The 18,412-nt window shown below is 42.3% G+C and overlaps 1 protein-coding gene across 1 annotated transcript in view; it reads left to right on the top strand.

Moving 5' to 3' along the window:
* The window catches only part of NOX3 (NADPH oxidase 3), a 68,786-nt gene that overhangs the window by 3,959 nt on the left and 46,415 nt on the right, over positions 1–18,412 (top strand). Inside the window, exons 3-5 of the mRNA XM_029049958.2 lie at positions 72–156; positions 16,831–16,976; positions 18,027–18,208. Coding sequence (XP_028905791.1) covers positions 72–156; positions 16,831–16,976; positions 18,027–18,208 — 413 coding nt within the window. The remainder of the gene's footprint in view (positions 1–71; positions 157–16,830; positions 16,977–18,026; positions 18,209–18,412) is intronic.

Below are 18,412 nucleotides of genomic sequence, written 5' to 3'. Positions count from 1 at the left end.
CTCTCATTCTCATATTATTTATTATCCAGTGTACTTGGCTACCTGCAAAAATCAGTCTTTTCCATTTCCAGTGCTGCAGAGGACCATGGAGAAGGCAGTTTGACAAAAACCTCAAATTCCACAAACTGGTTGCCTATGCAATAGCTGTTTTTGCAAGTAAGTGTTCTAATGTTCGTGAACTGTCCTGATTAGACAGAAAATAGTGTACCTGGAGTATGAACCGTGCAGACTTTTCAGGAGTTTAGATCCATTCCCAAGTTGCCTTCACCTGGGACAAAGAGAGAAGAGTTCAGTGTCTTTTTTCTGACCAATAAAGTCCTGGGTAATAAATAGTTAAAACTGTAAATTCAAAAGAATCAATTATCCATATGCCACCGGTCATTGAGGTGTATTGTGAGCATCTCTAAGTTACCCTATTTTTAACTATGAACAAATAAGCCAAAATAATATAAAAGATCAATTTCTGTTTGAAATTGAACATGTTATTTTTCCAATATGAATCAAACGGGAAGTAAAACTGATCTGTGATTCTAACCTTATTTATGTTCACATGAAAATGACTGTTAGAGAATTGAAAGAGTCAAGTGTTACCTTAGTGTTCTTGAATTGTATAATATGTTATATTTTTAATACCTGATGCAAATCTCGAATACAATATTTATTAATACAATAATCTTGAATACAAGAATTAACCAGGGTTTAATTCTGGCAAGAACCGGAAGAACCAGCTGGCAAGGGCTAGTGTCTATCCACTAAAGATTTTGCTGGAAATCAAAAGCACTAAAATTAAGGCCCAGCTGAAATAAGGAATTAAAATTCCCTGGGACCTTAAGAATAATGGAATTGGGTCCATTGAGAGACACAGAGAGATATAGAGGGAAAAGCAGCGTCGTCTAATGGAAAGAGCCTAGGCCCAGGTGGATTTAGCTTCTAATCCTAGCTCTGTCACTTGTAATCTTGTGTAGTCTTGGGTAAACCATTTAAATTCTCTGTGTCCTAGTTTCCTCATCTGCAAAATGTGGATAAAATGTCTTATCTTCCTTTCCCGTTAGATTCTGAGGTCCAGGCAGGAAAGAGTCTGTGTGCAATGTGATTATATCTATTCCCAGTGCTTAGTAGAGTATTTTGCATATAGTAAGCACTTGAGAAGCAGTGTGGCATAATGAATATAGCACAGGCCTGGGAGTCAGAAAAACCTGCGTTCTAATCTCTGTTTCACTACTTGTCTGCTATGTGACCTTGGACAAGTCACTTTACTTCTCTGGGCTTCAGTTGCCCCATTGTAAAATGGGGATTAAGACTGAGTCCCACCTGGAACAGGGACTCTGCCCAATCTGATTAACTTGTATCTACCCCAATGCTTAGTACAGTGCTTGGCACCTAGTAAGTACTTAAATACCATAAAAAAGTACCATGACAGAGAGAGACTATAAAGTATAAATTCCTTGTAGATTATAAATTCCCTCTAGACTAGAGAAGCAGAGTGGCTCAGTGGCAAGAGCCCAGGCTTGGGAGTCAGAGGTCGAGAGTTCTAATCCCGGCTCTGCCACTTGCCAGCTGTGTGGCTTTGGGCAAGTCACTTAACTTCTCTGTGCCTCAGTTACCTCATCTTGTAAAATGGGAATTAAAACTGTGCACCTCACCTGGGACAACCTGATCACCTTGTATTCCCCCCCAGCACTTAGAACAGTGCTTTGCACATAGTAAATGCTTAACAAATACCACCATTATTATTATTAAACTCATTGTGGGCAGGGAACATGTCTATCAACTCTGTTAATACTCTATTCTCTCAAGCACTTACTACAGTACTCTGCACACAATAAGTGCTCAAAAAATGTAATTGATTGATTTGATTGAGAGAGATGCGTGGAGAGGGATAAGGAGAGAGAAAAAGGGAACAGAGAATAAAAGAGGGAGTGGATAAGGAGGACATAGATAAAGGCTCGAGAATGGGTGAACTCTCCTTTTGCCACCACCCTTCTTCTCCTCTGCCAGTCCCTGGCTTTAGTAGAGCTGATCCTGAGGCCAAAACTAAGTGTTGACCCAGGGAGGATAATTCTTCAGGGCCATGGGCTCAGGTATTCTTCGCTGTCATTACCACCCATGACAACTGTGATGATGAGCACAACTGACCTGACCCTGCAGTTTGGCGCTTGTCAGACCACCGCTTGAGGTTTCTGGTACAATCATATTAGCAAACATTAGACTGTGGGATTAACAAACATTAGGCTGTGGGAGATTCTCCACGTAAAGGCCTAGGAGAGGCCCCTCAGTACCAATAGGGGCTGCTTGAAGTTTTGTTTTGTTTTTAAAAAGAGAGGACCGTTCACAGCTTCACCTCTCATCATCCACCTCTACTGCCATGCTGCTTCCACTTCCCCCAGGGCTTTTTGACAGGGTTGGTAAGGGATGAGAAGCTGTGTGATTGAGAGGAACCAGCAAGGGCCTGAAAGTCAGGGGACCTGGGTCCTAATACCCGCTCCATCACTTGCCTGCTCTGTGACTATGGGCAAATCACCTCTTCTTTGTGTCTGTTTCCTCATCTGTAAAATGGGAATTCAATCATTTTTCTTCCCCCTTCTTAGATTGTGAGACCTATGTGGGACAGGGGCTTTGTCCCACCTGGTTAACTCAGGGCTTGGCACCTAGTAAGCACTTAACAAATTCCATTTTGATTATTATTATTATTATTATTAATGGCAGGAAGCAAGTGAGACAGCTGCCTTAGAGCACTGTTAAGGAGGCTGCTGCAGAGAGACCACAGTTGAATGTTAGAAAGTCTGTCTCTGTCTGAGCCCGAAGTGACGTCTGCTATTAACAGGGACCTGAGAAGAGGAGGAGAGGTAGTGGCTCTGTGGCAAAGGATGGGATCGGAGAATCCCATAGAGAAGCCTCTAGATTTAGGAGACTTAGCCAGGCTTGGAGGCTTCATTTGATGTCATTACTTTATGCAGCAAGCTCAAGGTACTGCAAAATGTAATCTAATCAGTGGAATTTATTGAATGTTTACACTATGCAGAGCACAGTACTGTGTACTTGGAGAGCACAATTGAGTTAGTAGACATGATCCCTTCCCTCAAGGAACATATAATCTAGCAGGGGAGGTAGACTAAAATAAATTACATGTAAGGGAAAGCAACAGAATATAAGGATATGTACATAAGCACTGTGTGGATCAGGGAGAGGGGTGAGTACCTAAGGGCTTAGGGGATGAGAAGGGAGTAAGTGATGCAGTAGGAGGGAAAATAAGGTGGGGAGATGAAAGGTAAGTCAGGGAAGGCTTCCTGGAGAAGTTATGATTTTAGTAAGTCTTTAAAGTCCCTTGGCTCCAACTACTACCTCTATGTGGTTGATTCCCAGAACTACATTTCAAGCCCCTGCTCTTTCTCCCTCTTTTCAGTCTTGCATTTCCTCCTGCCTTCAAGACAACTCTACTTGGATGTCCTGCCAGCACCCCAAACTTAACATGTTCAAAACAAAACTCCTTATCTTCCCTTCCAAGCCATGTCCTCTCCTTGACTTTCGCATCACTGTAGATAGCACTGCCATTCTTCCTGTCTCACAAGCCCAAAAACTTGCCGTTATCCTTCACTCACCTCTCTTATTCAACCCACATAGTCTTCACAGCATTGCTATAATCTGCCCTTTCCCCTCTATTCAAAAGGCTACCACTTTAATCTAAGCACTTATCCTATCCCACCTGGATTACTGTGTCAGCCTCTTTGCTGACCTCCCTGCCTCCTATCTCCTCCCACTCCAGTCCATACTTCACCCTGCTTCCCAGGTCATTTTTTAACAAAATATTCAGACCACTTTACCCCACTCCTCAAGAACCTCTAGTGGTTGCCCATCCACCCCCACATCAAACAAAAACTCCTTACAATCAACTTTAAAGCACTCAATCACCTTGCCCTCTTCTACCTTACTTCACTACTCTTCTACGACAACCCAGCCCACGTGCTTCGCTCCTCTAATGCCAACCTATTCACTGTACCTCATCTATCTCGCTGCCAACCTCTCACCCACATCCAGCATCTGTCCTGGAACACCCTCCCTCTTCATATGCGGCAAACAATCACTCTTCCCACCTTCAAAGCTTTATTGAAGGCAAATCTCCTCCTAGAAGCTTTTTCTGACTAAGCGCTCATTTCCTCTTCTCCCACTCCCTTCTGTGTCATCCTGATTTGCTCCCTTTATTCACTTATCTAGGCTGAAAGCTCATTATGGGCAGGGAATGTGTCTGCCAACTCTGTTTATACTGTTATATTGTACTCTCCAAAGTGCTTAGCACAGTGCTCTTCACACAGTAAGCACTCAATAAAGATGATTGATTGATTGATTGAACATTGGGAATAAGTGGTCTCCCAGGTGTGAGTGGGGAGGGAGTTCCAGGCAGAAAATCAAATGATATCAAACTGAACAGGATAGAGCAGCCAGGCAGATAGCCAAGCTTGGGTTTTTTTGGTACCTTTTCCTCACCTCAGCCAAAAGCAAGATCCTAATGAGTCCCACCAAGGGCCTTCTGGGATATGGGGCAGGCCCCCAATTCCGTCTCCTCCACTGAATCAGGTTTCCTGGCCCCATTAATCTGAATGTTAAAGTGTTATGACACAGGCCTGTTTTCCTTTCATTTTTTAAAAAATTTTCCTGCATGAAGACAATATCAGAGCAGAGGCATAGTCCAAAACAAAAGTATATTTAATTAAGCAACCAGACATGGCAGACTGTACAGGAGTGCCAATTAACATGCACTTTACTTTGGGTGTGCAGTGAGACCTGAAGTGAAGATTCTCTCAATTGATTTTTTTCGTCCCAAGGAGATGCTCTGTGACAGTAATGTTATGTGTTAAAGGAGAGGGGTTAGGGAAGAGAGGAAGAAAATAAAGGAGATAACAGGGGGAGGCAGAGGAAAAAAGAAAGGAAGGGGAAAGGGTCCAAAACAGAAAGGAAAAGGAAATAAAAGAAATGGAAGAAGTGAAACACTATTTGAGGGAAGAGTTGGCTTCCAGGAAGAGAAGGTGCTAAAGAGAACATGAAAAGCTTCCTGGAAAACGCTTTTGGGAAATCCCACAGTCTCTGATCCCCAGGAGGCAATAATTTGTGAGGATTGAGGAGAATGGTGATTTTTTTTTGTTTGTGTTTTCTAATTTAAAGCAATTTTCAGACAATTTTTCCTTAGGCACTGCTGCCCTACTAGGCTTCCCTGTTTGTGTTTTCTAATTTAAAGCAATTTTCAGACAATTTTTCCTTAGGCACTGCTGCCCTACTAGGCTTCCCTCTTTTCTCCCAGTTACCTGCTCGACTGATCCTGTCTGAAAAATGGGCTCATACCCTGGCTTCATGCTAAGATTTAGGTGTATGTCTTCTGGGTGTCTGGCATGGATGTCCTGCCGACACCTTAACTTTAGCATGTCCAAAAAGGCACTCTTCATCTTTCCTCCCAAACCCTCTCTTCCCTTAACTTTCTCATCACTGTAGACAATATCTCCACCATCCCTATCTCACGAGCCCAGCTTGTGATCTCCCTGCCCCTTGTTGCTCCCACTTGAATCCATAATGTGCCCTCCATCTCGGATCATTTTTCTAAAAAAAATCTTTCAGCATACATTCAGTGCAAGGTTAACCCACTACCTTGGTATTGACCTTGACTTTCTTTCATTCAGTCCGTATATTCAAGCCATCCCCCCTTTACCTCTCCGCAGCTAAAGCCTCATTTTCCCCTTTTCCCTCTGCTCCTCCACCTCTCCCTTCCCATCCCCACAGCACTGTACCCGTCCGCTCAACTGTATATATTTTCGTTACCCTATTTATTTTGTTAATGAATTGTACATCGCCTTGATTCTATTTAGTTGCCATTGTTTTTATGAGATGTTCTTCCCCTTGACGCTGTTTAGTGCCATTGTTCTTGTCTGTCCGTCTCCCCTGATTAGACTGTAAGCCCGTCAAATGGCAGGGACTGTCTCTATCTGTTGCCGACTTGTTCATCCCAAGCGCTTAGTACAGTGCTCTGCACATAGTAAGCGCTCAATAAATACTATTGAATGAATGAAAAGCTATCACTAAATCCTCTTGGTTCACTCTTCACAACATCACTAAAATCCACCCTTCCTTTTCCATCCAAATTGCTACCACATTAATCCAAGTACTTGGACTATTCCACCTTGATCACTGTATTGTACTGTACCAGTTTCCTTGCTGATCTCCCTGCCTCCTGTCTCTCCCCATGCCAGTCCCATACTTGACTCTCTGCCACATCCATTTTCTACAAAAACATTCAGTCCACGTTTCCCCACTCCTCAAGAACCTCCAGTGGTTGCCCATCCACCTCTGCATCAAACAGAAACTCCTTACCATCAGCTTTAAAGCCCTCAATCACCTTACCTCCTCTGATCTTACCTCACTGCTCTCCTCCTACAACCCAGCCCACACACTTCGCTCCTTTGACCACCTACTCACTGTGCCTCAATCTCATCTATTCCACCCATGGCCACCATCTCACCCATGTCCTGCCTCTGGCCTGGAATGCCCCTCATCTTCATAACTGACAGATAATTACTCCCCCCATCTTCAAAGCCTTACTGAAGGCTTTCTTCAAGATGCCTTCTGTGACTAAGCCCTCAATTCTTCTTCTCTCACTCCCTTCCATGTCATCCTTGCTCTTGGATTTGCAATGAATTTCTGTAATTCATTTACTTATAGTAATGTCTGTGTCTCCTTCTAGACTGTAGGCTCACTGTGGGCACACTGTGGGCAGGGAACGTGTCTAAGAAAGCTGTTATATTGTACTCTCCCAAGCATGTAGTACAGGGCTCTGCACACAGTATTTGCTCAATTAATATGATTGACTGATTGATCTCTTCACTCCTCAAAAGGCTCTAATTTCATCCATCCCCACATCAAGAAGAAACTCCTCACCTTCAAGTTTAAAGCAATCAATCAGCTCTTTCCCTCCTATCTGTCCTTACTCATCTCCCCCTACAATTCATTCCGTTCTTCTAACAGTAGTTTACTTACTGTGTCTCAATCTCATCTGGACCCCTCGCTCATGCCCACTCTTCTTCCTAAAACTTCCTCCCTCTTCATATCCGAGAGGCCACCACATTCCCCCTCTTCAGAGCCCTACTAAAATCTTATCTTTTCCAAGAAGCCTTCCTGACTAATCTCTCATTTCTAATTTCATTCATTCATTGTATTTATTAATTGTATTTATTGAGTGCTTACTGTGTGCAGAGCACTGTACTAAGCAGTTGGAAAGTACAATTCAGCAATAAAGAGAGACAATCCCTGCCCATACAGGGCTTATAGTCTAGAAGGGGGAAGACAGACATCAAAACAAGTAAACAGGTATCAGTATAAGTAAATAAAAATTATAGATACCTACACATCAAAACAAGTATACAGGCATCAATAGAAATAAATAGAATTATACATATATACATAAATATATGTGATGTGGGGTTGGGGGGAGAGCAAAGAGAGTGAGTTGAGGTGATGCAGACGAGAGGGGGAGCTGAGGAAAAGGGGGGCTTAATCTGGGAAGGCATCTTGGAGGAGGTGAGCCTTCAGTAGGGATTTGAAGGAGGGAAGAGTGATCTTTTGGTGGATTTGAGAAGAGAGGGCGTTCCAGGCCAGAGGTAGGACGTGGGCCAGGGGTCGACAGAGGGACAGGCGAGATCGAGGCACGGTGAGAAGGTTAGCACCAGAAGAGCGGAGTGTGCAGGCTGGTCAGCTCTGAGATGGTTGAGGTGGTACTAGTGCCTGGATTCCCCCCAACAGCACTCCGTGGCATGAGTGATCTGATGGTGCTCCTGTTCACTCTCCAGTGGCTTCTTCCCCAGTGCTTTCAAACATGCCCAGTAGGGCTTTGAAGGGGGGAAGTATGCTAGTTTGGCAGATGTGAGGACGGAGGGCATTCCAGGCCAGAGGTAGGATGTGGGCTAGGAGTTGATGGCGGAACAGGCAAGAATGAGGCACAGTGAGGGTATTAGTGGTGGCAAAGGAGTGGAGTATGCAGGCTGGGCTGTGTAATCCAAAAGAATTACTAGACCCATTCCCTGTCCACAAAGAGCTAAGCACTTACTATGTCCCAGCCACCATACTAAGTGCTGGAGTAGATACAGGATAATCTATTAATGTTGTTTATTGAGTCCTTGTGTCCAGAACACTATTCTAAGATTATGCAACAGATTTGGTAACCCTGTCCTTGTCCACAAGGAACTTACTATATAAAGGGAGCGACAAACATTGAAATAAATTGCAGACAGAGGAACTGGCAGGTTATAAAGATATGTAAATGAGCTTCTCAGGGGAAAATAGGCTATAAAATGCAGAAAAATGCCTATTTGGGATCTTAAGTAGATCTGCTGAGGTAGCTAAAGTGGGCCAGGTATGCCAGCTATCCTAATGTGCCTCTTCATAGGAGGACATAATTCAAAATCAAAATAAATATGAGTTCCATGATCCAAATGGGTTCTAATCTTGGCTCCATCACTTGTCTGTTGTGTGACACTGGGCAAGTCACTTCATTTCTCTGTACCTCAGTTTCCTAATCTGTAAAATGGGGATTGAGACTGTGAGCCCCATGTGGGACAGGGACTGTGTCCAACCCAATTTGCTTGTATCCAACCCAGCACTTAGTACGGTGCCTGGCACACAGTAAGTGCTTAACAAATGCCATTATTATTATTATCATCATCATCATCATCCATTTGGCCTTCCTTCTGTGATCCTAATGCCTTTGGATCTGTACCTCTTAAGTACTTTGATATTGACCCTACCCCAACCCAGAGAGCACTTATATGTATATCTTTATACTCTGTTGCTTCCCCTAGCTCTAATTTATTTTATTGTCCTTCATCCCCACTAGATTGCAAGCTCACTGTGGGCAGAGAACGTACCTTCCTAAAATACTGTATTCTTCCAAGAACTCAGTATAGTGCTCTGTGCATAGCAAGTTCTCAGTAAATAGCACTGATTGATTATTTGATTGTTAGATGAGTCAAATAATCAGAGAGTGGGGTAGGGATTGAAGACCAGTTGAGCAGAAGTTCTATATATTTATATTTCAAATATATTTATATTTGAAAAGAAAAAATCAAACAGAACAGTGGGTCTACTTCCTCCACCCACAGTTTACCAACTGTTTGGAGCGATTAAGGGCTGGACCTCTGTCAGTCAAACAATAAACCAATGATATTTATTGAACACTTATTGTCTGTTCTGCATACATACGAAGTGCTTGGGAGAGTACAATATAATAATAATAATAATAATGTTGGTATTTGTTAAGCGCTTACTATGTGCCGAGCACTGTTCTAAGCGCTGGGGTATACATAGGGGGATCAGGTTGTCCCACGTGGGGCTCACAGTCTTAATCCCCATTTTACAGATGAGGGAACTGAGGCACAGAGAAGTTAAGTGACTCGCCCACAGTCACACAGCTGACAAGTGGCAGAGCTGGGATTTGAACTCATGAGCCCTGACTCCAAAGCCCGTGCTCTTTCCACTGAGCCATGCTGCTTCTCCAATAGAGCTAGTAGACACATTCCCTACCCTCAAGGAGATGGTTTGTCATTGATCCAGGAAAAAAGGAGAGACCAGAAAAGAAGTTATTCAACTAGTGATATTTATTTAGTGCTTACTGTGTGTTCTGCACATGTACTAAGTGCTTGGGAGAGTAAAATGCAACTGAGTTAGGAGGCATAATCACTTCCCTCAGGGAGTTTACAATCCCTTCTTAGGAGATGGTTTATCAGTGATCCAGGAGAAAAGGAGAGGCCAGAAGAAAAGTAACAGAAGAGTCTTTTAATATGGATTTTTTTAAAGTCCCCTTTTCTCAATTTACTCAACTCCAGTGCATTGCTTCATCATTTCATTTATTAGCTTATAATTTACCTGTTTGGAGAAAAACTAGCAATGTCACAAAATTAGACTTGCTGATTCTGTTTTAATATGAAATAATTTGAAAGACATTAAGTTATTGGCTCCATCTTTCCTCAATTCAGAGAATTTTACTCTGGTGGATAATATGCTGCCAACTTTAGTGGTTATGTCAGCCAGTTATTTTTATTTTTTTATGGTCTTTGTTAAGTGCTTACTAAGTGTCAGGCATGGTACTAAGCACCGGGGTAGACACAAGCTAATCAGGTTGGACATAGTCCATGTCCCATGTGGGGCTCACAGTCTTAATTCCCATTTACTCCCACAGAGAAGTTAAGTGACTTGCCCGAGGTCACACAGCAGGCAATTGGCAAAACCAGAATTAGAACTGAGGTCTTCGAACTCCAAAGCCTGTGCTCTTTCCATGAGGAACACTACTTCACTGTGATTGGCTTGGATAAGTCATGCATTGATTACTTTGTCTGTGGAAAATGGAGGAAATAATGCCATAATCCTGGCAACCCATTGAGATACTGTGACATGAGGCTGCCAGCAAGGTACTTATAATTCTTCAGAAGTTAACATTTGATCCAGCCAACAGCACTTTATTCTACTCTAGATTCAGCTATTTCATAGGATGGTCTCTGGTTATAATGGGGGTCAACTAAAAATTGAGGAAATTTAGGATATTAAAAACTGCCAAATGCTTCAAGACAGCTCAATTAAAACCATACTTACACATATAAATATATTTTGGGATCAGGACCCCCACCTCAGGAAATTTCCAGGTTCTGCTGACAATAAGAAAAATGCCACATTATTAGTTTTCACTTGTTGATTGATAATCACTCATCAAGAGAAGCAGTGTGGCCTAGTGGAAAGAGCACAGGCCTGGGAATCAGAGGACCTGGGCTCTAATTTCAGCTCCCATCACTTATCTATTTTGTGACTTTGGAGGTCACTTCATTTCTCTGTTCGAGTTACCTCATCTGTAAAATGGGGATGAAATCCACCTCGCTCCAATTTACACTGTGAGCCCCATGTAGGACAGGAACTGTGGCTCACCTGATGATTCTGTATCTAGCCCAGTGTTTAAGAGAGTGCCTGATGCCTAGTAAGCACTTAACAAATATCATTTAAAAAAATAGAACTTGGAGGTTCTAGAAATCAATGTTGCCTAGTGGATAGACCATGGGCCTAGGAGTCAGAAATATCTGGATTCCAGTCACAGCTCTGCCACTTGCCTCCTGTGTGACCTTGGGCAATTCACATAACATGTCACATAAGTCACATAACATAATTCACATAAGTCTCTTTGCCTTTGTGACCTCATTGGTAAAGTAAGGATTAAGACTGAGAGTCCCATATGGCACATGGACTGTATCCAACCTCATTAGCTTTATCTACTCCAGTGCTTAGTACAGTGCCTGGAACATAGTAAGCACTTAAACAAATACCATTAAAAAAAATAAGGCTTTCATCGAGACCTCCCATCTATAGTTACCAGAAACACCCCTATCCACTAGTATTTTATTTCCTCCTTCCTGTCTTACCATTTCCCTCCAGCTGGATCTAAGTGCTTAGATCAGTTTAGTTGCACTTTGGATGGAGAGTAAAGAGTGGATTTTAGCGATTTTGTGAAGGTAGAACTGACAGGATTGGGTGACTGACTGACCTTGCAGGTTGAATCAGGGAGATGAGTGGAGGATAATGCCAAGATTACAGACTTGCAGAATGGGGATGGTAGTGATGTTGTCTACAGTAATGTGAAAGGGTAGGAGGGGATGAGGTTTGGGTGGAAAGATGAGGACTTCTGTTTTGGACATCTCACACTTTTGGCTAGTAAGACATTTGCCTGGTAATTAAGATTCTAGAGCACTTGAGACCATTTTTTTTTGAGCCCTGCTTGCAAACATCTATCTCTGCTTTTCACATGACTTTTTTTTAGCATATTCAGCAAAGAGCAACAAACAATGTCCAAACCAGTGATCTTCTCAACCCCTCATTTTCCTGCCTTTCAAATAGAAGGCTGGTTTAATAGAGGTGGCCAGCCTTCAAAGAAGTCGCCTTCACATTGAAGTTTGTATGCCAACCTCTAATTTCTGTCAGTTTTCCTATAAATTGAACCACAAGCTCTAATTGGTGAAATCATTAAGGGATATAATTAAAGCCTGGTGGAAGTAGGCAAGGGGGTGGGTGTGGAGGGAAAAGAGTGAAGAGACAAAACAGTGTTATCTGTAATCAAGGGCATGACTGAAAATTCAGTGAGGGAAATTCTTCCTTTGGCTTCCTGCCTTTCTACATGCCTGCCTATAATAAAAGTTACTTGAGCATTATTCATCCACTATTATTATCATTATCATTACTGTCTACATTTTATTAAGTGCTTACAATATGTGCACCACTGTACTAAGCACTGGGGAGAATTAGTGAAAAGCAATTCAGATATAGCCCCTTTCTCCCAGTGGCCTAGAAATTTAAGTTTGGAGGAACAGACACATAGAACAATCAGAATATACTACCAGCAACAATAAAAGCTCAGTAATTGATAAATGCCAACAGGAAAATTTGTCCATTGAAAACTGCTGGGTGGGATTTGGGTACCTCACTCATCCAAGCAAACAGCCCTTGTGCAAAGAGCACAGGCCTGGGAGTCAGAAGGTCATGGGTTCCAGTTCTGCTACTTGTCTGCTGTGTGACCTTGGACAAGTCACTTCACTTCTCTGGGCCCCAGTTATTTCATCTGTAAACTGGGGATTGAGACTGTGAGCCCCATGTGGGACAGGGACTGTGTCCAATCCAATTTTCTTGTATCCACCTCAGTGCTTAGTACAGTGCCAGGCACATAGTAAGCACTTAAGAAATACCACTGTTCTATAGATGTAGAACAGTGCACACCAAGTACCCTGATTGATTTGGGGGAAGGGAGGAAACACAGAACTGGATCTCTGCCACAGTGATAGTTGTCAGGATGGGGACAATTCCAATCATTCAGATCCCGGGAACCCTTCCCCCCAACCCTTCCTCACCACTCCCTGCTGATCCTGGTGGTCCCCTGAGGGATGAAAGGGGATCTGCAGGCCTAGAGCTTAATAAATCATTCTTCTAGCCATCTAAGCCCTCTCATCCTCCAATATACAACCTTAGTTACCCTCTGTTTCACAGTCTGATCGATGCAGCTCTTCCTAGACTTTGTGGCTCGTGGTGGGCCTGTGGAACCTATCATTTGGAAAAGTTATTTAAACTCAGACCCCCATCAGAGCTATGGTAAATAGCATTGTGGACTGTGCAAAGCCCTCTGCAGATTCAGTAAATTTCTAACATCTTCATCCTGTAAACTGTGAACTCCTGGTATGCAGGGATCACATCTACCAACTCTATTTGTTTATGGTATTTGTTAAGGGCTAATTATATGCCAGGCACTGTACTAAGTGCTGGGGTAGATACAAGCTCATCAGGTTTGAGGCATTCCATGTCCCACATGCGACACACAGTCTTAATCCCCATTTTACAGATGGGGTAAATGAGGCATAGGGAAGCTAAATGACTCACCCAAGGTTACACAGCAGACGAGTGGCAGAGTTGACATTAGAGCCCAGGTCCTCAGGCTCCTAGGCTCAAGCCCTTGCCACTAGGCCAAGCTGCTTCCCAATTCTATTATATAATACTTTCCCAAGAGTTTTGTACAGTGCTATGTGCACAGTAAGCACTCAGTAAATATTGTTTGATTGATCAGGTGCCACTACTGTGTGGTTACCTCACAACCTTCTGTTTCCACCCGAACTGGTGTTACCACAACAGCTCAGTTGTCAACCTATTTACATTCAGGAACAAGGGAATCAAAGACTAGAGGTTAGTTTTAGGATGTTGAAATAAGAAGCTGCTGGAGGGATCTTAATAGAAAGGATTCCTAAGAGAAACAGCATGACCTAGTGGATAGAGCACAGATCTGGGGGTCAGAGGACCTGGATTCTAATCCTCGTTCTGCCACTTGTCTGCTATGTGACCCTGGGCAAATCACTTAACTACTCTGTGCCTCCGGGCCCTCATCTATAAAATGGGGGTTTAAGACTGCGAGCCCATGTGGGACATGAACTGTGTCCAATCTGATTAGCTTGTATCTACCCCAGTGCTTAGTACAGTGTGTAGCACATAGCAAGTGCTTAACAAATGCAACAAAGAAAATGTGCAAATTCTTCAGTGTCTGATATTCCAAAAATGCTTTCTACTGCAGTTGTGCTAATAGCTCTGTGCATGCTCAAGAAACTCCCTCATTGGTCGTGTTTATTATGATTTAATGGGCTTTATAAATGAATGGAATTATTAGAGCATAACCGCCCACATCCACCTTTGGGGAAATAAGACAAAGGTTGAAAAAGTTCAAATTTCAGCCGCTGAGACACTTGCAGGGATCCCATAAATGCGAGTAGAAGCAGAGTCAGAATTTATCCTCAGGACTTCATTTCCAAAGGACGGTTAATTAGGAAGCGACTAACTTCAAGTTAGCTGTTATCACTGATTGGCAGGAGGAAAAATAGCAAGAGCTGACCAGACTTCCAAGATTTTTCCTCAGTTATGATTCCTTTGATCTCTCTCAAAAAAGGACTTACTTGGGGCAGCCGAGTTCTAATTGTAACTCTTCTGCTTTTTCTTTTCCACACTAGCTCCCTATTTTAGCTTGCATGTTAGCTCACCAATTAGGCATGCATGCGGTGTTTCCCAGATTCCCGCTCCCTTTCTACTCCAAAAAATACTTTAGTCGGCCGATAAATTATGTCAGTTTAGGCCACAATCCAATACAATATGCTGACCAACCTATGTGCACTGTGAGAAGGGAGGCCTTGACTCTTCAAACTCCAACATATACAAGTGTAGAGAGAGAGAAAGTTCACAAAATACAACCTGCTGCTTCAACCGACATAGGTGATGGCTCTGAATATACTGCCAAAATCCATCCTTTTCTCTCCATCCCAACTGCTACTGAGTTGATTCAAACGTTTATTATATACCACTTTGATTTCTCCATCAGTCTCCTTGCTGACATCTTGTCTCCTGGCTCTCCACACTCCTGTCCATATTTCAGTCTGCTCCCCGGATCATTTTTCTACAAAAACATTCAGTCCATGTTCCCCTACTCCTCAAGAACCTCTAATGGTTACTCATCCACTTATGCATCAAACATATACTCCTCAGTGTCGGCTTTAAAGCACTCCATCAGCTTGACCCCTTCCTATCTTACCTCACTAATATTCTACTACAACCCAATCAGCATGCAACATTCCTCCAGTGCCAATCTATTCATGTACCTCATTTTCATCTGTCTTGCCACCAACCCCTTGCTCACGTCCTCCCTCTGGTCTGGAACTCCCTCCCCATTCATAAACAACAGACCACCAGTCTCCCCAACATCAGAGCTTTATCAGAATCATACCTCTTTGAAGAGGCCTTCCCTGACTAAGCTTTCATTTCCCCTATTCCATCTCCCGTCTGCATTTCCTATGCGCTTAGATCAGAACTCTTTAAGCACTTGGTAGTTACTCCACCCTCAGCTGCACAGCATTTATGTACATTATGTACATTCATGTACAAACCCAAAATTTATTTTAATGTCTGTCTCCCCTCTAAACCGTAAACTCTTTGGGGTTAGGTAACCTTTCTACCAACTCTGATGCACTGTACTCTCCCAGGCATTTTGTACAGTGCTCTACACTCAGTAAGCACTCAAATTCCACCAATTGACTGATATTCTAAAGTCCCCATTGTAGACACTGCCTCCCTTCACTCCCTTCTTAAACCCTGTTGATTTTACCAGCTCCTCCACAAGACAGACCCCAGACTAGAGAAAGTGTGAAGTGAACAGGTGCTTCTGGGAAATATAGTCATACTGGCTTTCACACAAATGTACACATGACAATTGCCCAATTAGAAATGGTATAGCAGACCAGAAATGTAATGTATTCTGCCTGCTGGGAAGCTCTGAGAACAGTGAATTGAAGCTATTCCACTGGGTCCTGGATCAGAAAGATGCATCCAGCTTAATCTGAAGTCAAGGCCCCAGCAAGTTCACAGAAGTGGAACAGAGGAGGGGGCCTCAACTTCATTCATTCATTCATTTATTCAGTTGTGTTTATTGAGCACTTACTGTGTGCAGAGCACTACACTAAGCAGTTGGAATGTACAATTCAGCAACAGATAGAGACAATCCCTGCCCAACAATGGACTCACAGTGTAAAAGGGGGAGACAGCAAAACAAAACAAGTAGTCAGGCACCAATACCATCAAATGGAAGTTCAAGGAAACCCAGTGCCAATACCTAGGGAACAACTTAAGTCTGCTCTTCTTCCTTCCCATCATGAGCCACACAAAGCAACCAACAAATCATAATCCATGCCAGTGGCCAGCGGCCTCATAGGCCACCCAGAGAGGCCAAGCGACTGCACCTGGCTCACAAGTGGCCATTTGGATGCAAAAGTCTAATTTAACCAGCACTAATTGTTGTGGTTTTGTTACTAAGCACATTGCCTGACTACTTGTTTGGTTTTGTTGTCTATCTCCCCCTATGGAAATATGATTGCATGATTGCATATGAGCAAGAGCCTTTTTTTTTATCAGAGTCAGATGAACTGGAGCAAGACCATGACCTCTTCCTAGTTTTTCTTTTCCATGTATGGATGGATGTCTCTCTACACACTAATTTCTCATCTCCCCCCAAAATATTTTTCTCCCTTTTACCTTTTTCCTCTTAATGCCCTCCTCCCTTTCTGCCGGCTTTGTATTAACACCTATGCCTTTCCAAACAACATCATAAGGGCCTGGCTGCCCTCTTGGAGGAGATAGTGTTGGCTAATGAGGTTTAGGAAAGCATACAAACATTTTCTCTTCCTGAAAGAAGCATCTTAAAGGCCAGTAAATGCTGTAGAATTTGAATTTTTCTCTTCTTTGATGTAGCCATCCACATTGTCGCACACATAGTCAACATGGAGCGTTATTATGTGAGCCACTCGATTGGAGCCGGAGAGCTGAGGAATAAGCTCTCTTGGATTGGCAAGTACCCAAATGAAAGCTACTTGAACCCAATCAGAAAATATGACACAGTGAGTATTCATTTTGTGCTTGGTCTTTTTTTTTTAATCATCTGAAAAATCTTCCTCCTTTGATCCTGCTGTCACAAAAACTATATTTCAAAACCTTTTAATGAAAGAGAGAGAAGAGGAAGTTCTGCCAAAAGTGAGCATCACTTTCAGCCACAATTGTCAATTTTTTGCCATTAATGCTGTAACTCGATGCCCACAACGAAAGTGGGTACTATTTTAATTAGTTTACAACCAAAAAATTATGCTAGCAAAAAAATGCAGTAAACCTGTTAAGAAACCAATATTTTAAATGAAAAATCAGTGCCTGATGAGATTTCCTCCCCTCCTGCCTCCCCACCCCGGTGTCAGCCTCTGGCTTTGACTGTGGAGTACTGATTGAATTCAGGATTCACATAGTGAACAGAATAGAACTGGCTGTTTTTAGCTTCAATTTACCAGATGTTTCTTTGATCTGCTCTCTTATAGCATATATTTTTGCACAAAAATGAATAATTATTGTCTATTTCAGATATTGAAAAAATTGGCAATTTACCTTAGTGTTTTGAGAAAATAGGCAATATTTATTGTTTTCTTATCCATCTCATGAGAACTGTAGGAAAGATAAATGAGCTAGACCCAGAGGGTGCTTTGAATGTCTTACAAAAAATCCTCCATGTAAATGCCAAGTAGAATTGTGTTATATTTTATTATCTGATGAGGGCTGGATTATTTTTTCAAAATGAGTTGAGACATTGAAAAAAAAATCACAGCTCATCCCTTTGTTGTTTGAGGCAGGTATCTGTTGAATAGCTGAAACTGAATCTGATTGCCTTTGCCATTCAGTTCCTACAACAAAGTGCCTTTACTATCTTGTAAGAACTCTTACATCAATCAATAAATCAGTGGTATTTATTGAGTACTTACTATGTGCAGAGCATTGTTCTAAGCACTTGGGAGAGTATAATACAAGAGAATTATCAGATACGTTCCCTGCCCATAAAAAGCTTACATCTCAATTTTAACTGAAAAGGTTGCTTACAAATATCTTTTTCCTAATGTTCATTTTACTAGAACATCATTACTGAATCGCTAACAACAATAGCTGGTATAACTGGACTGGTGATCTCCGTGGCTCTAATTCTGATCTTAACCTCATCAACTGAGATTATCAGACAGACATCCTATGAACTCTTCTGGTATACACATCATGTTTTTATTATCTTCTTCATTAGCCTTGTTGTCCATGGAGCAGGGTAAGTTGATACTCTATATCCAGAATATACCATTCTCCTCTCTAGGCCACAGTCCTTAAATCCAACACTGCTAGTATTTTTGACACCAATCAATCAGTCATATTATTGAACACTTACTCTGCAAAGAGCACTATACTAAATGCTTAGGAGAGTTCAATACACTAGAGTTGGGGACACATTCTCTTTCCACAATGAGCTCACAAT

Source organism: Ornithorhynchus anatinus, chromosome 2 (assembly GCF_004115215.2).
Source record: "Ornithorhynchus anatinus isolate Pmale09 chromosome 2, mOrnAna1.pri.v4, whole genome shotgun sequence".
NCBI lineage: Eukaryota > Metazoa > Chordata > Mammalia > Monotremata > Ornithorhynchidae > Ornithorhynchus > Ornithorhynchus anatinus.
The sequence above is the reverse complement of the archived record's forward strand: the minus strand, read 5'-3'. Positions and strand labels throughout refer to the sequence as shown.